The sequence below is a fragment of the Cetorhinus maximus genome, chromosome X (assembly GCF_964194155.1).
Source record: "Cetorhinus maximus chromosome X, sCetMax3.hap1.1, whole genome shotgun sequence".
NCBI lineage: Eukaryota > Metazoa > Chordata > Chondrichthyes > Lamniformes > Cetorhinidae > Cetorhinus > Cetorhinus maximus.
The window spans coordinates 4,589,857-4,615,405 of NC_135917.1; the positions used below are offsets into that span (position 1 = coordinate 4,589,857).

The 25,549-nt window shown below is 40.7% G+C and overlaps 1 protein-coding gene across 1 annotated transcript; it reads left to right on the top strand.

The window, feature by feature from the left end:
• pa2g4a (proliferation-associated 2G4, a) lies at positions 1–25,549 on the top strand. Its single transcript, XM_078534377.1, has 13 exons — positions 1–128; positions 6,340–6,468; positions 7,337–7,442; positions 9,233–9,302; positions 10,288–10,380; positions 12,797–12,860; positions 15,130–15,208; positions 18,471–18,549; positions 19,685–19,818; positions 19,994–20,088; positions 20,921–21,048; positions 22,865–22,924; positions 24,246–25,549. The coding sequence occupies exons 1-13, from the start codon at positions 44–46 to the stop codon at positions 24,309–24,311; spliced, it is 1,188 nt and encodes a 395-aa protein (XP_078390503.1). The 5' UTR covers positions 1–43; the 3' UTR covers positions 24,312–25,549.

Consider the following 25,549-nt stretch of genomic DNA (forward strand, 5'->3'; position numbering starts at 1 on the left):
GGGAGGGCAGTCGCGCGGGCTTGTGGGTAACAGGAGGGAAAAGATGTCGGACGATGAGAGCCAGGAACAGACCATCGCCGAAGACCTGGTGGTCACCAAATACAAGATGGGTGGAGACATCGCCAACCGTGAGTGCGGGGCTTTCAGGGAAGGAAAGGCAGGCAGGCGGCACCGGGGTAGTGGGGCCTCCAGCAGGATCGGGCCGTGTGAGCGCGGTGTTGCCATGTGGGCGCATGGGGAGCGGGGAGGCCGCGGCACCGATACAGGCTCTGGCTCCGGGAGGCCCGGCTCGGCCTGTCCAGTTCAAGCGGCCCATCCACTGCGGCAGAATGAAGCACAGAGGCCACCCTCCGCCCCACACCCCCCTCCTTAATCACTTTCTCTGTCCGACCACGAGGAGACGGGGCTAAAGAGCCTGAATCTGGCGCCTTCTGGTAGCAGCCAGCGTGTTCCCCTGCTCTGTACCATGAGGGATTAAGAAATGCGAAAATGCCTATTCTAAAGGCGATGCTTTAAAATGTAGGCAACGCTAGTTGATTTTTTAATAACAAATACAAAAATAAAATACCGCAGATGCTGGAAATCTGAGATAAAAACAGAAAATGCTGGAAATGCTTGGCCGTTGAAGGGAGAAACAGAGTTAACGTTTCAGGCCTATGACCCGGTTCATGATGAAAGCACCTGAAACGTTAACTCTTTCTCTCTCAACAGAGGCTACCTGACTTGCTCGGTATTTTTAACATTTTCTGTTCAGAATCTGAAAAAAAAAAAATCACTTTCTAACGTTTTTGTTTCTAAGGTGTTTAGTTACAGTTTGGACCCATAATTTGCAGATTTAAAATACTACTTTCTTTCTTTCCTAAAATGCGTGGCCCTTTATTTCCTGTTTAAGACATTGATAGCCTGACGGTTGCATGAGAGCAGTAATCGTGAGTGGCCGTGGGCTATTCGACCACATGGGCCCTTTGCGCACGTTTTGATAGTTAAAGCTAATTGTAGCATTCCTATGACTGCTGCTGAGATCAACGCGCATATTTTTGAACAAAAAATACTTATATGCTGAGGGTAAATTTTAACTTTCAGTATGCATATTATAAAATAAAATTGATTTTAGGTGTACGTTGGGCACTTGCAGCAAACTGCATCAAAAATAGTTTTATGTTCTGCGATCTAATGTTAAGTTTGCAGTTGTATAGACAGCTGTTTTTTGATCATATTTCTACTTCTGAAATGAAGTTGTATATGGACCTGACAAATGGAGAGACAGGAAGTGGCTGTATGGCATCTCAGAATTGTTAACTCTGAATAATTGAAAGTGGAGAATAAACTAACGTTTGCTTGCGGTCGGAATTGATGATGTAATTGCTAACTTTATGACCCAAGCGCCAATAAAAGAAGGTGGCCATGTGAATTCTTTTCATATAAAAATCTGTATGCTAAAGTAATGCATTCTGTATAATACTGTGACTGAAAAACACATTGTCTGACACACGATTCAATCTGCCAAAGCGTCTTTTTATTTGTTAATGTTTGTGTTCTAGGCAGAATCGTAGACTTGAAATTTGTAATTCCATTCAAATACCTTAAAATGGTCCTGCTATCCTGGCTAGTTTATTAAGTTGTTGGAGCCTCTAAGTTATGTTACTGGCTTAGTACTGCGCCACCTAACAAATGTATTTTTATTCTCTGGCTACAACAGTAGCACTGTTTTATAAAGAGTGAGATTTAGGTGTAAATTGTTTAGATTATTATGGATCAGATTCTGGGAGATGGATTTTGTTCAGTTCCTCTCCTGTGTTTATAATAATTTTGGCACCCTTATCCCAGTGGTAAAATTACAGACTCGGTTATTTTATGGGTCTACGATCCTGTGTTCAGGATAAGGGAGCCAAATTTAGCCATGTATAAGCAGTAAGCCAGTTCATTGCTGGTGTTCCAGAATCTGATCTAAGGAGTACTGATATACAAGTAACTTCACAGACTACACATATCTCTGGTTTGATACCCAGTACAGATTGTGTGCTGAGGTTTGGAAGGCATCCACAATTCTCCTTGTCCTTGAGATAGGAGAAAATGGCTCTTGCAGGAAGCATCTATGCATGGATATTAAATAAGGGCCAGATTGGTTTCATTTGTATGGAGCTGTCCTCCCTCACCATTATTCACCATCAAGGCTCACGGAAAAAGATAGGTCAAATTGACTAATGCCTGTCATAGTTATTATTCACATGCAGGCTTTGACACTTTAGTCAAAGTGCTATAGGTATTCCAGCAGCAGCCTTCAGGAGAGGAGGATGTGAAGAGAGGCAAAACAGAATAAATTTTTAATTTAAACCACTGTGGACAGCTCCATTGATGGCTGAAATGGTCCTTGTGTAACTGGACCATACAGATCAGAAGGTTCCAGTCTTGCTTCCTGATCTGTGCTCAGTTAACTGGTCTTACTATGGCAGCTTCAAGTGGCTGAAGCACTTGTGCTTTCGGGTGTAGAAAAGCAGCCTGACTTACTTTTTATTTGTCATTTCACTGTCCCCGCTTGGTGTTCATGCCTGAATGGCAAATAAGGACAAGTTTGACCTGTCCATTGGTTAGTCCTTTGTGAAGAGTGGTCATTTGAGGAAGGTAGTGGAGGGTTGCCAATACTTGTAGAAACTATACCCTGGCAGGAGGGGAGACTTGAAAATTGGCAAAATATAGTCACTGTGCTCAGTAATTGAGCAGCTGTTTGCACTGTAGAAACTGAACATTACATTCTGCTGATTAAAGTAATGTATGTGCCAAGCTTGTTCCACAAACTTTTATGGAATCTTGAAACTAAAATTACTCAACGTGCTGCCTCTCTATTTGTCTATTCTGCATATAGTGGGCATCAACTAGTTGGATTGGAGTTATTTCAGGAAGAATTTTATTTTGGGATAAATATGTTAACAATTAGTTTAATTGGTGCATGAGTGCTACAATCCATTGTTGGGTACATGTGTTCAGATGACCTTGTGGTTTCCAAATATCAAACTAATTTTCTTTTCCAAACATGTTCTTTCGAACAGTAGCGAGCTTAAGAATTGCAAGATCTATATCATTTGCAAGTGAAATTTGGATGCAGGTGTGTGTCTGACTAGTGACTCGAATCAAAATAATTTTTAATATGTTAGGTTAATGTGGCTTCAGTTGTAATATGAAGAAACAGAATAGAAGTGAACTTTTTGAGAAGTGCTTTCTTCTCCCTATCCCTCTTTAAATCTCTTCTCTCTTTCCCCCTCCCCCATGCTCTGATAGTCTTGGATCAACGAGCATGTGGGCGACTGGTATGCCCATAGAACTGTGCAGAGATTCACCTGCAAGGCAGTTTGTAAGAGCTTTCCAGGTTTACCTTTAGTTTCATTCCCTTCTTTGAGGAGAGCACCTAGCTTTAAATCAGTAACGCTAATAATTGGGGTGGAGGGGACCACCCGGACCTGTGTTACTGGTTATAAGATGCTTTATGCCTAACCAAAAATAAAGCTTGCTGTCTTGGGTGGAAATATGTCACAGCTTTTGTGGCTCTTTTTCATTCTTATCAGTCAGCACTAACTTGAGTTGATAATGCAGTTATCCTGCTGCAAAGCAGGATAAGTACAGCTGAACTGGATGACTTTGGGGATTTAGTATTTACTTTGAAACTGTGTCAAGGAGAGAGTTTTGTACTGCTTTGGCTTTGCATTTGGCTGTAGTAGCATTGCAGCTGGTGTGAAACCAACTTTTGAAACTTTAATTTGCCTCGCAGGCTGCATGACCACCATTACATTTTCAATGTTTAAGGGCTGACCGCATTGTTCTCTTTACTAGAATTAAAAGTCACTGCTATTCTGAAACTTGGACTTAAGGGTGCCCAGTGCTCTGCTTTTCACTCCAGGAGAGCAGTGTGGAATCAGTGGTATAACTTGACGTTTTTAAAATCATGTACCATGCTTCAAAATTGCTGCTCTATTGGCCTACTCGCAATCATCACAAAAGTGAAAGAAGCATGTTTTCACCAGTAAGCTGCTCACTGATGCTGTCAGCTAATTGAATGGCCACCCTGTTCAGGCTTTAAAAAGGATGTATGAAATGAGAAGTACAAGATAAAAAGAAAATTCAAGTTCATGTTTTTACTTCAGAATGTGTGCCATTTGAGCATTTTGAAATAAAACTGAAGCTTCTGTGCACCAATTTCTAATAGCTAGGTCAAGATTTATTTTTATTTTGCCATACAGCACATTCTGATGCTCAAACCTTTTTCTAGTGGCAGAGCCTAGAGTCGACCAAACCATTCAGGTGTCCAATTTTATGAGTGAGAGTTGATATGGCTTTAATATGCATAAAAATGTTCTTGTTCTCTGCAGCTGTAACAAAATGATTTCTCCTCAGAAGTACAATTGGGGAGTTGGTGCCATTAGTCGTGAAGTTATTTAAGATTTTGCTGAAGCAAGAAGCTTTATCTACTTGTGTTACTGATCCGTACTTTCCATTTGGAGCCTATATTTTGTGTTGGGGTGATGGTCCCTTTTTAAGAACTGGGTTTCTCTAGGATATGATTTCTGGTAAAGCACCTGGCTTTCAGTAAATGATGTGATCAGGTTGCCTGGGGGATGAACAATGGTGAGGGGGTCAACATAAGTTAACTATTGGGGTTTCAAACAATTTTTGGGTTTGAGAACAAGCTGACTGTAGAAGAGAAAACATCTCTCTTAAACACAGTTCAGTTGAAATTTTGTGTTAGCTAACAGAGCTTAAAATCTTGTTAGCTGTAGGACTCTTACAGTGAGTTGAACTCCTGGTATAGCCAAGCTGAGGAGTTAGAGAGTTTTAAGTACAAAATTCCAGAGTTAAAGAATATCAGAACCAGGGGAGTTCTGACCTGAGGCTCTTAAGATACTAGAGCCGCCCATGTTTGAGCAGGGAATTTACAACCATAGGGTGGTTGGAGGAGAGTTGAAAAGAAAACCTTGCCGGTAGTAAATGGAAGGCCCAAGAAATCTCAACCCTTATACGAACCTTCAAAGTAGTACTCAGGTCAAGCGGTTAATCTTCCAATTTTTGATAAGTATCTGACTTGGGTTTATTGGGAGTATAAGTCTAATGGATGTAGAAGGCAAAGTGATTTTAGAATTTAGTTTTGATTATAAGTAACTGAGTTAATTGGCATTCATGTTCTTTGATTTTTGTGTAATAAGTTCTTTTGATTTTAAACCATGAATCTTGTGGCTTTATTCTTTTAGTAAATACCTGGGTTTTCAGATTCTTAAAATGTTACTGGTCTCCACAGAGATCATAACAGTTGTCTTGTATAGGATGGCAGGATGTAATGAGCAGAGTTCCGCATGGATCAGCGCTGGACCCTCAACTATTTACAATCTATATAAATGACTTGATGAAGAAACCGAATGTATGGTTGCTAAGTTTGCTGACAACACAAAGATAGGTAGATGAATAAGTTGTGAAGTGTACATAAGAAGAACTCTGCAAAGGGATATAGATAAGTGAGTGGGGGGAAAAATGTGGCAGGTGAAGGATAATGTGGGGAAAATGTGAACTTGTTCATGTTTGCAAGAAGAATAGAAAAGCAGCATATTATTTAAATATAGAGGGATTGCAGAACTTTGCAGTGCAGAGGGATCTGGGTGTCTGGTACATGGATCTCAAAAAGTTAGCATCCAGATGCAGCAAGTGATTAGGAAGGCAAATGGAATGTTCTCGTTTATTGTACAGGGAATGGAATATAAAAGTGGGGAGATTTTGCTACAGTTTTAAAGGACATAGTGACACTGCATCTGGAGTAGTATGTACAGTTTTGGTCTCCTTGCTTGAAAAATGATATAATTGCAATGGAAGCAGTTCAGAGAAGGGTTCACTAGACTGATTCCTGGGATAAAGGGGTTGCCTTATGAGGAAAGTTTGGGCCTGTATCCATGGAATTTAAAAGAATGAGAGGTGATCTTATTGAAACATAAGATCCTGAGGGCACTTGACAGGGTGGATGCTGAAAGGATGTTTCCTGATGGGAGAGACTAGAACGCAGTTTAAAATTAGGGGTCTCCAATTAAGACTTTGAGATTTTTTTCTGAAGATTATTAAGTCTGTGGAATTCCCTTCCCCAGAGAGCAGTGGAGGTTGTGTCATTGAATATTCTTAAGGCTGAGTTGGATAGATTCTTGACTGACAAGGGAGTCAAAGGGTATAGCGCGTAGACAGGAAAGTAGAGGCCACAATGTGATTGGCCATGATTTTATTGAATGGTAGAGCAGGCTCTAGAGGCTAAATGGCCTCCTAATTTGTATGTTCGGGATCATAACACTAACGCTATGTGTCTTTTTGCTGCAGGTGTTCTGAAGATGGTGGTGGATGCAGCAAAGGTGGGATTGTCTGTTGTAGCCCTGTGTGAGAAAGGCGATGAAATGATCATGGAAGAAACGGGAAAAATTTTCAAGAAGGAGAAAGAAATGAAAAAAGGTAAATGACTCGACACTCAAACCCATCTTTAATATCAATGTGGTATGTTGTGTCAGACAAAACATAAGTTTGAGGTTGTGGTTTTGCGTTAATATTTTCAGGGAGTTTTGTTCTGAAGCAAACATTATATAAATGTTGCAGTGAAGGATTTATAGAGATTCAAAATTCCCTCGAACTGGAAGTAATGCTGTGTCTATGTTACCTATGATAATGAAACATTTTCTAAGCTGTTGCTGTTACTGCTTCAATGTAATATATGGCCTTTAAATCTAGCGTGCTGTTTGTTATGTGACCCGTGGCATTATCTGATTAAGACTGTTTATACTATTCGTGTAATGAATGTTGTGTATGGTAAAGATACATTGCATCAGTATGATGGTCCAGTCCATTACATAGAAAATCGGCAGGATTTCTGTTAACACTATCAGGAGACCAAGCCATAAATGTTAAATTTGCTCAAGTGATTAATCTTCATTATGAAGACTCATTGGAGGTAAAGGTGCTTGTGTTTCCTGAGTAATCATAAATAAAGGTGATTCTGAAATTGATCCCTGAAACACTGGTAAATGCATCTTTTTAAAAAAATTCAAAGTAAGCTAGTTTTCTTGGCTATAATCTACCAGATTTGCTTTACATCTTGTTGCTGTCCTTGGGACATGCAGTCTATCCAATGAGGTGGAAAAACCTTGTGTTTTGATCAATGAGTAACCATGTTGTAGAGTGAACTCGACAGCCTGGTGTTTTTAATTGTCTGTTCAGTTAACCCCTTTGTTATAAAGGTGTCAAAGTCAACACTAATGGCAATCTATTTGTGAGGCCGTGAGAGATTTAATTCTGGACGTGGCTCATGTGCCCCTTTTATTTAAAGGAATTGCCTTTCCCACCTGTATATCAGTGAACAACTGTGTTTGCCACTACTCTCCTCTCAAGAGTGACCCTGACTACATCTTGAAGGAGGAAGATCTTGTTAAAGTGTAAGTACATTTTCAAGCTCGCGTTCTGTGTTTGATTTAGTATGTTAAATCTCTTTCATAAAAGCGTGAAATTGTCTAACAATTGGATAGAAAGCTGGATGCCTGGGAGTGTCGTCAGTAAGAAGTCCCTTGGTTTCGGGGCTGACTTGCTTCCACTCCGGTTTGATGCATTCTGAGATGGCTGATAAGTCTAATGCATGATCTGCAGACTCTACTACTGTACATATTGGTCAGGTGTTGCTTGGAGCATTAGTTAGATGAGTTGTTTGCAGATTTTTGCACACACTCTGCTGTTTTGACTTCATCTCTGCATGTTCTTGCTGAAGGCTTTCTCTCAGTGCCTTCCCAAATGAACCATCTCCCATTTTGTTTGGTGGAGATGTTTGACCTCTTCAGGGATGCTTTGAGATCCTTAAAGTTTCAGTGGAGGTGGCTTTGAGTGATTTAGTATCTCAATGCTGGGCATGTTGGCTTGACATTTTCAGCAGATGTCTCTCTCACCGGCTTTGAAATGGCGCCTCTGCCTCACCTGCTGCAAAGTTGAAAAGGGGCCAGACTTGGGGCTCCAAAATTAATCCGAAGATTGTAGAGTCAGGCTGCTGAAGGATAAGAACTGCGCCCTGTATTTTTCACCCAAACAAGCCCAAAGACAAGGAAAGCAATTTTACTGGTGTACCTGAGCAAATGCCCCCTCTCTCTGTCTTTAAAATGGCTTCGCTGCCTCACCCGATGTAAAGCTCCACAGCAGGCACACTTGGGGCTCCAAAATTAATGTCAGCTTGCAGAGTCAAAGCAAGTGATTTTTCTGCACAGAAATAAGAAGCCCAGGCTTCAACTTCTTGCTCGCAAAAAATAAAAATAAACCTGCTAGTCTGGATATTCTTCATTGCTTTGCTTCAGAGTATTTTGGAGAAAAAAATTTGCGGTTCCCTCGCGTGCAGTCAAGCACCTCCGGTTGCACTTACTTCAGAATGCCGCCAATCAGATCACAGGACCCAATGCCGCCACGCCGCAAAAGGCGCGAAGCCACGCCGCAAAAGGCGCGAAGCCACGCCGCAAAAGGCGCAAAGCAATCGAAATTCAAGGCGCAAATTGGGAATACTGACACTTAAAAGCTGCGCAATGAATGGCTTAAAGCGGGGCAACTTAAAACGGGGACTTACTGTAGTTTGTTGTGATGTATTCACCATTTGCGCAAAAGCGAGAAAAGCTTAAAACTTTGAAGCTATTTTAAATGTCAGCCTTGCTTAAGTAAGTTGTTGCATTCAAGTCCTACTCTAGGATTTGAGCATATAATTTAGTATAACATTTTGCAGAACTAAGGGAGTGTGGCATGATCAGAGATGCTGTCTTTTTGATGAGGTGTTAAATCAGACTTGAATGCTCGGATAGGCATGAAAGAGTACATAATGCTATTGGAAGAACAGGGTGTTCTAATCCAGTCCTACTCAATATTCAATTTCCAGAAGTGGTCACTGCAGACTGGTCTAAAGGGTGTTAACACTGCTTGATTCTTTTCACTTTTTTGTTCTCTCCCTGCTTCCTCAATCTAGGTACCCTGAAGCCAATTGTAGTGCCCCTACCCTGCCTCGACTGATGGGAATGACTCGGGCATTCTTGGCTTGTCTGCTTTTTCGCCAGCTGAGACCTTGGAGGAAGCTCTTCATCCTTAAACCTGTGTGTTTGTAGTGATGGAGGAGCTTTCAAAGCTGTGAAAGAATAGCATATTTACAGGTGCAATATTCTGTGTACGAGCTACAGATGAGATTTATGCCAATTTTGTTTTGCAGTGACTTGGGCGTTCATGTAGATGGATTCATTGCTAACGTGGCACACACTTTTATTATTGGTGTTGATAAGGTATGTTTATTTTGCGAGCAGTTTCTGGAGAAGTAATATTCTACCTGGCATGGAGGGGGGAATGCTCCAAGCCTGGTGGTTAATGAAGCCACTTAAATTAATGAGATGTGAATCTGCAGTGGCTACACTGAGTTTGATTTTGGCAGCATATGTGTAATTTGTGCCCATTTTCAAAACTCTTAATGCAAACTGAAGTGATAATTTACTGCCGTCAATTTAAAAATGCTGTGATAGATTGGCCCAAAAAAGTAATCTTCCTTTTTAATTTAAAAGAAAACCACCCCACCCATGCCTCCCACCAAGCAGGGAAGGCAGGTAAGATAGGCCTCCTCCGATAATAATCTGAAACTATCCATTAACAGATGAGCAGCAGTGGCCTGCCCCCTCAAGGCAGAGAGGGTAACTAGGAAGAAGCTCTTGCATTCCTCAGAAATTTCTCCACAACACTGATCAAGAGCAGTTATTCATGATCGTGGGTACAAGTCTGCTTCTTGCTGTCCCTTGGCACTCTTTTCTTGCACCTCTAGAATGCATTGACAGTTTAATAACTTAACAGTTTAATTGGTGTTCTTGGGCTAATTTCTCCATTTAAAAATGGGCTGGACCAGCTTTTACACGACCCCATTTGGAACAAAGTCGTCTGGTTTTAATCCAGACTGAGCTTTAGGGCAGAAAAGAAATGAAATCAGAATGCTGGAAAAATTCAGCAGACCTGGCAGCACCTGTGGAGAGAGAAACCGAGTTAAAGTTTAGAGTCCAATATGAATCTTTCGAATTAGAATTGTCAAAATGTTAACTCTCTTTCTGTCCACAAATGCTGCCAGACCTGCTGAGTTTTCCAGCACTTCATTTTTATCTTGGATCTCCAGCATCCACAGTATTTTGCTTTTATTTGTGGGACAAGCGTTCTAAGCTAATATTACATTCAGACTAAATGTCTTTCACCGTTTCTCTTTTTCCTTATTCAAAACACTTTATTTTCCAGGACACTCCAGTGTCTGGTCGCAAAGCCGACGTCATTAAAGCTGCACACTACTGCGCAGAAGCGGCTCTGCGGCTCGTAAAGCCAGGCAATCAGGTAAAGAACTGGAAAAGGAGACAAATTTAAAAAGAGTGTTGTTTATCCCATTGACAGTAGTATCTGAAATTGTCGAAGTTTCTGTGTCTCTTCCCACCCCCCCAACCAATAAAAGCACAAGTTCAAGTTTTTTTTAGATGAAATTATTTATTGGGGCAATCAAAGGATGATGATGTTGATGGTTGCAGCGGTTGAGCTTTGTGTTCCCAAAACTATGCTAAAGTTCTCTTTGATAGGGGTCAGGGATGATTTTGCTTGTAGGAGGCGAGACTGAAAGAAAAAGCATATAATTACGCAAAGATGGGTGGCAGGTCAGAAGATTGGAAAGAATATAAAGAACAGCAAAGAATGACAAAAAGATTAATAAGGAGGGAGAAATTAGAGTATGAGAGAAAGCTAGCCAGTAATATAAAGACGGAGAAAAAGAGTTCCTATAGATATTTTAAAAAGAAGAGGTAACAAAGTGAGCATTGGTCCTATAGAGTGTGCATCTGGGGGAGAAACCTCAAGGGGAGGGGGAGGATGTGGAAATCACTGGGGAAGTGGTATTGAGCAAATTGTTGGGGCTGCGGGCTGATAAATCCCCAGGTCCAGATGGGCTTCGCTTTAAGGTCTTGAAAGAAGTGGCCATTGAGATAGTTGATGCACTGGTTTTAATTTTCCAAAATTCCCTAAATTCTGAGATGGTTCCATTAGATTGGAAAATAACAAATGTAACTCCTTTATTCAAAAAGGGAGGGAGACAGAAAGCAGGAAACTACAGGCCACTTAACTTAACATCTGTCATAGGGAAAATGTTAGAAGCTATTATTAAAGTTGTTATAGCAGGGCACTTCGAAAAATTCAAGGCAATTGGGCAGAGTCAACCTGGTTTTGTAAAAGGGAAATCATGATTAACCAATTTATTGGAGCTCTTTGAAGGAGTCACATGTGCTGTAGATAATGGGGAACCAGTGGATGTACTGTACTTGATTTCCAGAAGGCATCCGATAAGGGGCCACTGCAAAGGTTATTGCAGAAAATAAAAGCTCATGCTGTAGGGGGTAATATATTGGCATGGATAGAAGATTGGCTAGCTAACAGGAAGCAGAGTTGGCATAAATGGGTCTTTTTCTGGTTGGCAGGATGTGATGAGTAGTGTGCCATAGGGATCAGTGCTGGGGCTTTAACTTTTTACGATTTATATAAATGACTTGGATGAAGGGACCGAAGGAATGGTAGCTAAATTTGCTGACGACACAATGATAGGTAGGAAAGTAAATTGTGAAGAGGACATAAGGAGGCTACAAAGTGACATAGGTTTAGTGAGTGGCCAAAGATCTGGCAAATGGAGTATGATGTGGGCAAATGTGAAATCGTTCATTTTGGCAGGAAGAATAAAAAAGCTTGTTATCTAAATGGCGAGAGATTGCAGAGATCTGATTCAGAGGGATCTGGGTGTCCCAGTGCATGAGTCACAAAAGGCTAGTATGCAGGTACAGCAGGTAATTAGGAAAGCTAATAGAATCATTTATTGAGGGGAGTTGATTACAAAAGTAGGGAGGTTATGTTTCAGTTGTATTAGGAATAGGTGAGACTACATCTGGAGTATTGTGTACAGTAGTGGTCTCCTTATTTAAAGAAAGATGTAAATGCGTTAGAAGCAGTTCAGAGAAGGTTTACTAGACTAATACTGGGAATGGGTAGGTAGTCTTATGAGAAAAGGCTGGACAGGTTAGGCTTGTGTCCACTGGGATTTAGAATAATAAGAGGCGACTTAATTGAAACCTTTAAGGTCCTGAGGGGTCTTGACAGGGTGGATGTGGAGAGGGTGTTTCCTCTTGGGAGAATCTGGAACTAGGGGACACTGTTTAAAAATAAGAGGTCATTCAGTTAAGACAGAGGTGTGGAGAATTTTTTTGAGAGTCTTTGGAACACTCTTCCTCAAAAGGCAGTGGAAGCAGAGCCTTTGAATATTTTTAAGGCAGAGCTAGATAGATTCTTGATTAAGAAGGGGGTGAAAGGTTATCTGGTTGGCAGGAATGTGGGGATGAGGTTACGTCAGATCAGTCTTGATCTTATTAAATGATGGAGCAGACTTGAGGGGCCGAGTGGCCTACTCCTAATTCGTGTGTTTGTAGATACCAGTGATGGTAACATCGTTTGAAACTGGGGAGAGGGGCATATTGGAAGACCAATTCAAGCCCACAGAGGCATCTGTGTTGGCCCATCGTAGAGAGCAGGACAGAAATCACTGCTCTAATTGGGTGGTGCCATGAGTAATCATGACAAGGACCTGAAAGTGCAGGGGAAATGAAGGTGATACACACTAGGAACACAAAAACTATGGTCGAAAGTTAGAAATGTACATTTTTTATTGAATTTTATAAGAGCACTGATATTAAAGGGAGTTTTCTTGATTTCTTTTTATCTTCAGAACACTCAAGTGACAGAAGCTTGGAACAAGATTGCTCAGTCCTTTAATTGCACTCCAATAGAAGGTGAGATGACTGATTCTGATTTGCTGAAAGAATACATATGCTTTTTCCAGTCTTCAAAAAAAATAATTCCAGTTTTTCCAACTCTTAAGTCTTTTATAAACTGGAACAACCCTTCAGTGCAAGGAATGTCACATCCAAAGAACCTGAAACTCATCCACTATTGGCTAGTAGGATGGGGATTGCACTTTTCTTTAACTATTTGGTGAATTCAAGCTGGGTCATTAGGGGGAATTGGGAGGCTCAGTGAACCCAGGGTCATGCACCCTCTTGGACCACATTCAGGATGGATTTGGAAAATTCTTGGTAGCAGGTCACCAACCTCCCAGTTGACAAGGGGCATGGTATGTACAGTGAATCTGCTTTCCAGTATACTGCATATACTCAGCCTGAAGAAGAAAATTACTGGCAGCCACATTGTTTGACGAAGGAGACAAAAATAAAGAGCAGTTGACAGTTACGTGGTATGAACACAATGCAGGAAGATCCTCCTGTCCATGTTGCTCCAGTATATCATGTTCTGTTGCTTGTGTTGTCTGTATACATGACTCATGGATGGAGGGATTTTAGGTGTGAGTAAGTAATCATCATTGGTATTTACCTGCAAGGATGAGTGCTTTTCAATGAAGCAGTAGTCTGTGCTCCATTTGGGAGAAAAAGATTGGTGCATTTGTCATCTTTTTCAAAATTGAAGTATTAAAACTAAATAACTGGAGATGTTTGATGTTTAAAATAATGTATCATTAACTGGAGGTCTTGTGGCGCCGTGGCTAGCATCCCTGCCTCGGAGCCAGGATCTTTGGGTTCAAGTCCCACTCTAGGACTTGATGGCCACAGAAGGTGCATTCATAACATGGCCAAACAGGTTGAGTATCAACTTGTAAGTCCTTCCAATTTACGCCAATGGCAGGCAGTAAGAGCAGGTGATTCCTGGCCAGCCATGATGGAAAGAAATTGGAGCCTCTACCATCACTATCCATAGCTCCAGACTACAACATGTGTGTTGCCACAGCAACTCTGACTCCTTGGGGGAGCCAGTTGGCTGGATGGCCATAGTGGATCAGATTTGTGCCAACAACATGAGGTTCCATTCCCTGTTCTGGCTGGGGTCGATTTTGGGATCTGCCTTTTAGCCCTACCTGTGGTGGAGGTCGTGGTACTGTGGATCAGACCTGACTTCGGGCAGAGAACTTGAGAAGATGATGATCATTAACCATGCCAGATAATAAAATGATGTTGAAGTTTGCAGTTCAATGATGGTTAATGTTAAATAGGAGCTTGGGGCGAGTGTAAATGCATGAATCCTATTTTGTTCACGTCTCAGGTAGGAATAGTGAAATTCTTGATTTATTTTAAAGAATTCAGATCCACTTTCTGAAATCATTCCCCAGATTTCTGCAGTTCTCTTCTCTTGGCACCACTCCCCAGCCTCTCTAAAAGGCATCAATTCTTCGGGTGTGGATGCAAAGATGGTGGGGTTCTCTCTGGCATCTCCCCCAAATGTTCAAGCCTGAGTCTTGATGGTATTAATCTACAGACATAATAGATAAGCCTGAAGATATGCACAGATGCAGATTTCTACTAGGGTTCACTGGATAATGGTCAAGGGCAGGATCCTGGGCTGTTTCTTTTCCTTTCTCAATTTGAAGTGCAAAGGCCAGTTTGTAGCAGACAACTCCTCTCCCAGTGGAGATTAGATCTGATGGAACCTAGAACAACCTTGGCCTATATAGCTCGGATATTCTAAACCAGATTGAACTTTTGAATCAGCCAGGGCCTTGTATTAGCTGAAAGGTTACACCTCCAGTAATGCCGCACTCCTTTGGCATCACAATTCAGGGGTTATCCTAGATTATGTGCTCAGATCTTTCAATAAGGCTTGAAACCATATTCTTACAACTTGAAGAATGCTACCAACTGAGCTAATCTGACGCTGGGGTGGGAGTATGTTGAGTTATGTGTTTCATATGAGATGTTAAGCTGAAGCCCCATCTGTACATCCAAATGAATGTTAAAGATACCATGGCACGATGCACAGGCCAATATTCTGTCATTAACCAGTGCTGCCAAAACTAGATTAACTGGTCATTAATCTCACTTCCTGATCGTAGCATCCTGTGGCTCTTGCTTGCATAACTGCAATGTTGACATTAAAAACATAATTGATTGTAGCTGAAGCTCTGATGCCTTGGGGGCATATTGAGATGCTGTACATATACAGGTTAGGTTTTGATGTCACCAGAATTTGAGCTGCAATTTTTTTTTCTTCCAGGCATGCTATCACATCAACTTAAACAGCATGTTATTGATGGGGAGAAAACGATCATTCAGAACCCCACGGATCAGCAAAAGTAAGTCTGATCAGGGAGATAATTCATAGTAGATTTTCTTTGCTTGTGCTCAAAAGTTTGGGTTTTCATTATATTTTATTTAGGGAGGCATAATGGGTCTTTTTCTGGTTGGCAGGGTGTAATGAGTGGTGTGCCACAGGGATCAGTGCTGGGGCCTCAACTTTTCACAATTTATATAAATGATTTGGATGAAGGGAGTGAATGGTTGCTAAATTTGCCGATGACACAAAGATAGGTAGGATAGTAAGATGTGAAGAGGACACAAGGCTACAAAGGGATATAGATACATTAAGTGAGTAGGCAAAGACCTGGCCAATGGAGTATAATGTGGGAAAGTGGGAAATTGTCCATTTTGGCAGGAAAGATATAAAAAGCGTATCATCTAAATGGCAAGAGATTGCAGAGCGAGGGATCTAAGGGTCCTAGTGAATGAATCGCAAAAGGCTAATATTCAGGTACAGCAAGTAATTAGGAAAGCTAATAGAATGTTATAATTTATTGTGAGGGGGATTGAATACAAAAGTAGGGAGGTTATGCTTTAGTTGTACAGGGCACTGCTGAGACTACATCTGGAGTAGTGTACAGTATTGGCCTCCTTATTTAAGGAAGGATGTAAATGTGTTGGAAGCAGTTCAGATTAATACCTGGAATGGATGGGTTGTCTTGACGAAAGACTGGACAGGTTAGGTTTGTATCCACTGGAGTTGAGAAGATTAAGAGGCAACTTGATTGAAACCTTCAAGATCCTGAGGGGTCTTGACAGGATGGATGTGGAAAGGATGTTTCTTCTTGTGGGAGAATCTAGAACTAGGGGGTCACTGTTTAAAAATGAGGGGTTGCTCATTTAAGGCACAGATGAGAAATTTTTCTGTGGGTCGTGAGTCTTTGGAACTCTTTTCCTCAAAAGGTGGTGGAAGCAGAGTCTTTGAATATTTTTAAGGCAGAGGTAGAAAGATTTTTGGTAAGAAAGGGGTGAAAGGTTATCAGGGGTAGGCAGGAATGTGAGGTTGAGGTTACAATCAGATCAGCCATGATCTTATTGAATGGTGGAGCAGGTTCGAAGGGCCGAATGGTCTACTCCTAATTTGTATGTATGTTCCTATGTATGTTATTTAATCATTTGTACTTTAATTGAAATGTTTAAAAAGTTGATCTGAAAAAGGGACATTACCCTAAATAGTTTCTGCTCTTATGCTGACAGTTTCTGATAGTGGGATGGTGTTTCTGGGAATTTAGATGAATTGGTATAATTGCTGCTGTGCAGTGTGCTGGGTGATTTTTAGGATGGTTGTTACAGTTTAGACATTGATATTTTAGATCAGCCAACATGAGCAAAAAATGAGAATGGTCCTGTAATTTAAACAGTGTTATGCTGTCAATTTAATCCTGTTGTCTTAATTTGGTATTGAAGGTTCGCTAGATTGGTTCCTGATGAGAGGGTTGTTCTAGGAGAGGCTGAGTAAATTGAACCTACCCTGTCTGGAGCTCAGAAGAATAAGAGGCGATCTCATTGAAACATACAAGATTCTGAAGGGGTTTGATGGGTAGACCCTGTGAAGTGGCTTCCCCTGGCTGGAGAATGTAGAACAATGGCACAGTCTCAGGATAAGGGAATGATCATCTAGAACTGAGATGAGGAGAAATTTCTTCACTCAATGGGCTGTGAATTTTCTACTCCAGAGGGTTGTGGATGCTCCATTGTTGAATATATTTAAGGCTGAGATAGTCAGATTTTTGGTGCCTCAGGGAATCGAGGGATATGGGGAGCAGGTGGGAAAGCTGAGTTAGCCATGATCATATTGAATGGCAGAGCAGGCATGAGGCACCATATGGTCTATCTATCCTATTTCTAATAATATTATTAAATATTTGTAGGGTGATTGAGTGGAGCTGCCTTGTTGCTCTGGCTAAGTGCATGTGGAATTGCTGTTAAAATAGATTTGCATGTCTTTCTTTTAACAGAGGATGACCCTGAATGGTGATGCATTTGCAGGCCAAATGCCTCTATATTATTGTGGTTCAGAATTGGTCTTGGCATAGAATCTTTGGGCTATTTCTGTGCTGCAGCATTCAGCCATTTAAATCTATGCTGTTGCTTTCCCCTATCCTAATGAATTGCCTTGTCTAAATCCACTCCTGCTTTCTCCCCATACCTTTTGAATAATTTAAGTCATGTTTTAATTCCCTCTGTAAAGTACTTATGGACTCTACTTCAATAATAGCACATTCTAATCACACTTATCTAATATTTTAAAAATTCTAACCTTCCATTTAATATCCTTTGCAGTGCCCTTTCATCCCATTCTCATTGACCAGTAGAAACACTGGGGGAGGGGGTGAAAGGAGTCTAACCTGTGCTTGAATGTTTTACAACCGTAATTCCTTGTCTCTGGTTGCATCCTTGTGAAACTATGCTTTATCTTTTCCATTGCTTTTATATTATTCCTATAATGAGGTCCCCAATACTGCATTGTACTGCAATGATCTTCTAGAAGAGGGAGTTTACTGGATGTCGGACCAGCAGGCTGACAATTAAAGGCAGCACGTCAGTGAGAAATAGTAGGAGTCCAAGGATAGATCCTTGGAGGACATCAGAGTTAACCCTGCAGTGGTGGGAAGTGAAGCCATTGCAGGTGACTCTTTGGCTACGACTGGATAGATGAGAATGGAACCAGGCAAATGCAGTTCCACCTAGCTGGAAGCCTGTTGAGATGTTGGATGAGGATGATGTGCCCGACCATGTTGAAGGTTGCAGACAGGTCAGGAGGTGGAGGGGTAGTTTGTCATATTGAATGTGATTTTTGTCCTTGATTTTTTTTTCTCCTCTTAGCATTGAGCCAAGTTGTATTGTGGTTAACTGCTTCCTAAGTGTTCCTCAACCTTTAGGTCACCTACTTCTGTAGCCCAGAATCAGGTTAAGTAATGCTTCTTGCAAAATAGTGAGAAAACAGTCCTTGGAACACTATAGTAAACTTTCCCTTTTTCATCACAAGCATTTAAAATCACTTGACAATTATAACTCTACATAGAGGTATGTTGTACTAGACGCTTTGTGCCACAGAATTTGATGAATTAATATTGACACTTGGAGGTTGGATTTAATGTCAGTGCTAGGCCTGCTACAAACTACCAGTGTAACCTGATCATAAGGCGCATCTGAACTATATAGCCACAGCAGCCTGTCTACTGAAACGTGGGAAATCTAGTGGTGATGGATGTGCTGTTTGTGTGATGGTGACTGATCGTTTCTTTTCTTACATAGGAAAGACCATGAAAAGACTGCGTTTGAAGTTCATGAAGTATATGCTGTTGATGTGTTAATAAGTACTGGAGAAGGCAAGGTGAGGAATTGTTTCATAACAGATTTTAATTTGTTTTTCCATTTGCTGATGAGGTGAGAGGTTTGCTAATGGTTGTATTTAAGATGGGAAACTGCTGCGAATCAAACCTTGCTCACGAGTGACTGGTAGTACAGTGTGAACTTGTACTGGTCCCTTTTCATCACCAATTAAAATATGCAAACGGCCATGAAGTGTATATAAATCCACCATGGGGTGATGTCTGAGTTAATAGCTGGTGTAATGAGTAAATTGTGGTACTGATATTTACTTAATGTGTGTCCTTGTGCTTGAAAAGCATCCATGGAGGACTTGTATTCCTGCATTTGAACATCATGTTGCATTATTACGTTTTAGTCTGGCTGTCTGAAACTATGGCTTAATTAGTTTCATGAGATTTTAAACTTTTATATAGAAAATATACTACTCTGTAATGAATATTATTTCTGTAAATCTAATGAGTAATTGGAGATCTTTTGGAAGTAGTAAGGCCAGTTGCATCAGTTATCCTGGTCCTTGACAAAGCAAAATTCTAAGCGTGTGTCAAGTCTAATTTTTAGGAGTAAAGGCTCATAAATTGATCACTGTTAAATTCTCATTGTCCTCTTGAGTTTGTAATGGCTTTTCATTTCAGGGTTCCATGATGGGAGCAATTTTGTTCACATTTTCTATGTAACTTAAACTATTTAATATTTGGATACTGCCCCTTCCTGCTTTTTGATTAAACATTTGACTTAGCTGTAACAGACACAGTTGCAAAGACCTAACCGCATACCATTGATTTTCTCTCCTCCCCCCCCCCCTTATGTCTGTGGTTGTCTGACCTTTCGTCAGCTGCTGTCTTTTGCACTTCTGGTTTCCTACAGCAGGGGGTGTTATTTAACTGTGGTAACAGCTTGGAACAATCTAACTAGTGACTTATGCATTGATCCAGTGCAACCTAAACTCCAAGGTGGCCTTTGCTTTAAAGAGAAGAGATAATTGCATTGTGGATTTGATCGAATGGCTTGGAGTGGTGTGAAGGGAAAAATGGATTTTAAATACTCTCAAAAAAAAAATGACATCTAGTTGATTTTGTCTTGACTCTTAAAATGCGTGTGTGTTATAAAACAATCTCATAACTATGGTATGTCTTCAGGCAAAGGATGCAGGTCAGAGAACAACTGTGTACAAGAGAGACCCAACGCAGCAATATGGTTTAAAAATGAAAACATCTCGTGCCTTTTTTAGTGAGGTTGAAAGGCGGTTTGATGCTATGCCCTTCACTCTGAGGTATGTCTGATGTCTAGCATGTGACTGTTCATCTAACCAGGAGTTAAATTGATATAAATTAAATTGAATTTAATGTGCAGGTTTAGTTTTTTAATTTTTCAGAACCTTGAACAGGGAGCTTTACAATTGAGACTTCATTAGAATGCTAGTAAAACTAAGGCTTGTCTTTTCAAAGGGCATTTGAAGATGAGAAAAAAGCCAAGATGGGAGTTATGGAATGTGCCAAGCATGAACTGCTTCAGCCATTCAATGTGCTGTATGAGAAGGAAGGTGAGATCCTCTGAACTGTCTATACCCATTGAGCAAATTTAAAAGTGGGATTTCACTTCCTCCGATTAAGTAAAGGTACTGCCTGTTGTAGAATGAGGCAATCCCACAGTATATTAGCCTGTGATGCTTGCTCACGTGGACATATGGATGAAATAACACCTGTCTTCTGCCATCTTTAAAACTGTAATCCAGCAATATTTTATGCCTTTCTGTGAGGAGGGGGGAAAATGATAAAAGAAAGTGGAAATCCAGGCAAGCAGAAACATGCTGCATTTTATCTACTTGTAGTTCACAAAAAGAAGTTTGAGATCAAGGTGCTGACCAAAATATTGAGCACTACCACATGACTGTCTTCAGGTTTGTTCTTTCACCTCTCCTTCAGTTTTCTGTTTCCCCGCAACCACTGACCACCTGCTGGCTGAGATTCCACAGGTGCTTGGGCACCTCCTGATGCCTTGTGTGGGTGACCATTATTCATGTGTTGATCTTATTCAGTGAATATCAACAGGTTGTTCAATGCAGGCCTTTTTTTTTCCCCCTCCCCACTGCCAAACAAACTCCACAAAAGTTGAGCATCAGATCAATTTTAACAATGGCCCTGCTGACTGAAATCTTGTTTCCATTTTAATTTTCAAGTTGCACATTTTGAAAATAACTACCTAGTCACTGGTGTTGAGAAATTATACTTTTGGTTAAATGAAATATTGGGGGCATTTAGCACTTCTATTTAGATCAAAGTTGCGGATATGGCGTTGCACCTTTCACTTGCAATCTGAATTTGAAATGATGCTTGCTGTTTACCTGATATCTATTTCTATTTGTGCTTTCCCAGGAGAGTATGTAGCTCAGTTTAAGTTCACTGTGCTACTCATGCCAAATGGACCAATGAGAATCACCAGTGGGACATTTGAAAATGAGCTCTACAAGTCTGAATTGGATGTGAAGGACCCTGACCTAAAGGTAAGTCATGTAAAGAAGATCCTTTTAAAACCTGCCCTTGTTTTCAAATACTTCTGCGATCAAAGGCAGATTTCAAAATAGAACAAAAACATTACAATACTTTCTATAAATTTGAGTTTTTTCCCCCACATGTTCTGCTCTGGGTGGTTCATTCTTCCTTAGTTTCATCCAAAAAATACTTTGTTCTCATCAAGTTTTAGTGCTGTTGTTCTTAATGTTGAAGCACAAAATCGTAACTTGAGTAAAGCTTGACTTCTACTCCAACTAGTACTGATCTAGAATTGTGAAATTAAAAGTTGTTTAAGAAAATTATTTGCTATCTCTTTTAAATATAGGCTTGGAGTGGCCTCCCACCACAAGGATCTGAATTGAGGCTCCCAATATTTTGTCACATTTGTGCCAAAGCACCTTGGGGATTGCATATAAAGTTTTAAATCCATTTTCCCACTAATTTGCATGTGCCTCAAGTTGCTGCTGGTTCCAATTTTAGGATTTATCCAATGGTGAGGTGAATAGTATTGGTTGCAGCCCTTTCGAACTTCCAGGCCAGCAAAGTTCAAACAGGGCAAGCCAGATACAAGTATAAGCACAAATGGGACAGTTGCCTTGGTATTGAGTACAGGATTGCCAGCATGTTGTCAGCTGGCATGCAAGGGCCTTCTCCAAGGAGGTGCATTCAACAGGCTGAACTGGCTTCCTTCATGTGCCCTATTAATATGTGCTGCTTGGCCACACAGAAATAACTGCAGGCTGTGCTATCTCGTTCCTTTTAACTTTGAAAGATTTGGGGAGATTTTGCACGCTGTAGCATTATGACCTGACATCTTCCCATTCTCGGAATACCCAAGCAAAATTTTATGGATGCTGAAATTCTGAAAGCAAAACAGAAAATGCTGGAAATGCTCAACAGATCAGGGCAGCATCTGTGGAAAGAGAAGCAAGGGTTAGAATTTCAGAAACGCTAACTCTCTCCACAGATGCCTGTTGAGTATTTCCAGCATTTTCTGTTTGTTCTACAGTACCCAGTCTTGCAACACCCTGAATTGCAAGCAGTTTGTGGAAATTCTGCCAAATGTTATGTGGAAACAAAAAATTTAATTGGTGTATTGATAGTATTTTGCAAAACTACCCTTGACCAATTGGAGTCTGGTCAGTTCATCAATAATACCAGGCTCTCAAAATTCTAGTTCCTACAATTTGTTCTAGCAGAAAGTAGCCTTATTTTATTTTTGTTTTCAGAAGACCATGGTCAGTATTACCGCACTCCCTAACAGCACTGTGTGTGTGGTGTGTGTACCTATACCACAGGGACTGCAGCGCTTCAAGAAGGCAGCTCACCACCACCTTCTCAAGGGCAGTTAGGGATGGGCAATAAAAATGCTGACCGAGCCAGCATCGCCCGCATCCTGTGAAAGAATTTTAAAAATCACATTGGGAAAGCTTTCATGGGAATTTTCAGATTTGTTATTTAAACATCTGTCTGAGTGTCTCAATACTATTTCATAAACAATGCTCAACTAATTTCCCAGCTGGATGCTTTTAAGAAACAAGAGCAAGTGTTTGATATCCAACTTAACCTTGTGTACAAGTCAAATCTATTGCTCCTATTAAGTCATAGGTGACTGCGTACACATTCAACCATGAATCTCCCTCTTTAATATTTTAATAAACATTTATTGCGTATGACCATTGTTTTAATGTATGCTCTACACTGAAAGAATTCTTGATGAACAGTTAGAATTGTGTGGTTTTCACATTTTTGCCTTTCTACCCGTGAGGTACACATTGAAGTTGTTTTCCTTTTTACCCTTTTCAGGCCCTACTTCAAAGTTCGGTTAGCCGAAGGAACCAAAAGAGAAGGAAGAAGAAGAAGGTGGTAAGTCGTGTGTTTTCACAATGGAGAGAACGGTCCAGAAACTACTTTTCCAATCTTTCCCTTAGTTTTGCTGCAGTCAGTGAATCTTGTCATTGGATCTTGTTCCTGTGTCTTCCAATCAATCTTCCCTTGTGGGGGTTTTAAAGCTTGCTGATTTTCTATTTTTTTTTCCTTAAAAGTGACATAAGTAGCAATAATCTGCTTGTCAGAGTCAGCGTAGTCTTGTCATACTGCACACGTTCTTCAGGTAGGTGGAGCCTGCACACACACCTGAGTTCAGGCAGGCTGAAGCAATTAAGTTTGTTTACACCTAATTATAAAATAAATATCTGGTAAATGCTACCAATAGAATACAACAGCCATTATGTACAAAGTATGTCACATCCCCCCTGTATAAGTGTCTCGTTGTGGAATTTTCCACCTGGTGAAAATCTCTGAACGAACTGAACAGCTGCAGTTACTTTGTGCACAATACAAGCAATCTAAGAATTAAATGTAACTCTTGCATATTGAGATGGTGGCGTAGTGGTAATGTTGCTGGACTAGTAATGCAGAGACCCAGGCTCATGCTCTGGGGGCATGGGTTTGAATCCCACCATGGCAGCTAATGGAATTTGAATTCCGTTAATAAATCTGGAATATAAAGCTTGTCTCAGTAATGGTGACCGTGACAACTTTGTTGATTGTTGTAAAACCCCATCTGGTTCACGAATGGAAGGAAATCTGCCATATTTATCTGGTCTGGCCTACATGTGACTCCAGACCCACAGTGGTTGACTCTTAACTGCCTTCTGAAGTGACCTAGCAAGCGACTCAGTTCAAGGGCAATTAGGAATGCGCAACAAATGTAGGCCTTGCTGGTGACACCCACATCCCATGAAAGAAAAAAAATATGCAGCGTGACAATGCAAATCTCTGAATAGGTTATGCATCATTGAAATCTGACCCCATTCACTCTTTCCATGATAGGGAAACATGGCCATCATCTTCCTCCTGTTCTCCCCCCACCTGCAGCATGTGCAAAGCTTTTAGACCAGTGATCTCGGTAATAAATGTAACAAATATTCAGATGACCCATAGCAGCTTTTTGGAATCTGTGGCGCTCTGTTTATAATGAAATACTGCCATTAGCAAGCTAGTTTTATAATATTTAGGATTGTCTCTTTGTGGTTAGCAAAGAAACTGGTACCCCTCATTTCCTGACCTAGGATGTGAGCTTCAGGCTTGGAGTCTGGCTCCCTCAAAAGGATTGGCTCATGGTGATAAATGGAATGTGTTGGTCAAAACAGTATTTTAATACACCTGTGTTTTTCATTGCCAGGCTTCCCAATCTGCACTCAGTGCCACCACTGGCAGTACCAATGAGGAGAATGAAGCTGGAGATTGACCTCTTGTAACCTGTAACCCCAGAACTGACCTGACCTTTGACATAGTTGTCTGTACCTGACAGCGAGCCCCATCCCCCAGCGCTGTTTAGTGTGCAGCTCGTGGGACCTTTTCACCAGCTCCTATATTCTTACACTGAGGGAGGACCACAGGACTCGCATTTATGATTGCAGACTACTTCCAAAAAATAAAAACAAAAAAAAACACTTTGTGCTATTTGTATGGTTTTATATTTTCTATCCAAACGAGAGCATACTGAGGTGAAAGTAATTGGTACTGAAGATTGAAAGGTATCTGTAAAATTTATATTCTTCCCAGTTGACTCAAACCCCAAGCCTCATTTGTTCGCATTGCAGTAGGTTGCCTCAAGTGTTGGTACAGTCACCCAACTGTCAGCTGTTACTGTTCATTGAGACAGCATTATAGCCACTTGGTGCTGTTTGGTCAGACCTGGAGATTGTTGGGGGTGTGGGGTCCTGAATTAAACCATTTTAAACTGTATAGATTATTAGAAGTTAGTTTTCATCTTTTTTGTATCCTGTTTTATGAAATGTTGCCAGTTTCCCCAAATATCTATTGTGGTTATAAAGGAAAAAAATGCTGCAAATTTGGGTGGTCTTTTCTCCAGTAGAGTTTTCAGTAGACTCGAAACAGCTCAGGATAAACTGAAACGTACATTGCAAAGCTATTACTAATTATCCCAGACAATTCAGAATGATTTGGAGATTGCCAGGAGGTTGGGCAACTTTTAAAAAAAATATTCAATTTAATTTTAACCCAGGGTGGATAATGGGTCAAGTAACCATTGACACCAGGCCAGTTCTGAGTCCACGTCCATTTTCTCTGCATTCTGAACTGAGATTTTTTTTGTTTTAGGGGGAAGGGCAAACTTTCACTTTTGCTGATCTGATTTGCAGGATTGGAAATGCACTTGTGGGTGCAGGCTGAATTGATGAGATTTATATTGTAACGAAATTGTGTGGTTCTGCCTGATTTTTTTTTCGGTGTCTTACAAAAGAATGGCAATCGTTCTGTTGAATTTGAAAATGCTGCCCCTACCTTTTTTATTTAAAACAACAACAAAAAAGTATGCAGCTTGCATACGAAGCTGGTATAAGGACTCTTGTTGTGCTAGCCCTTGCTGTCAATGAATTTGTGTTTGTGTGAGATAGGAGCTCAGTGTAATACCATGATTTGTTTTGGGTCACTGTGGGGATTAAATAAATAACTGAATATTAA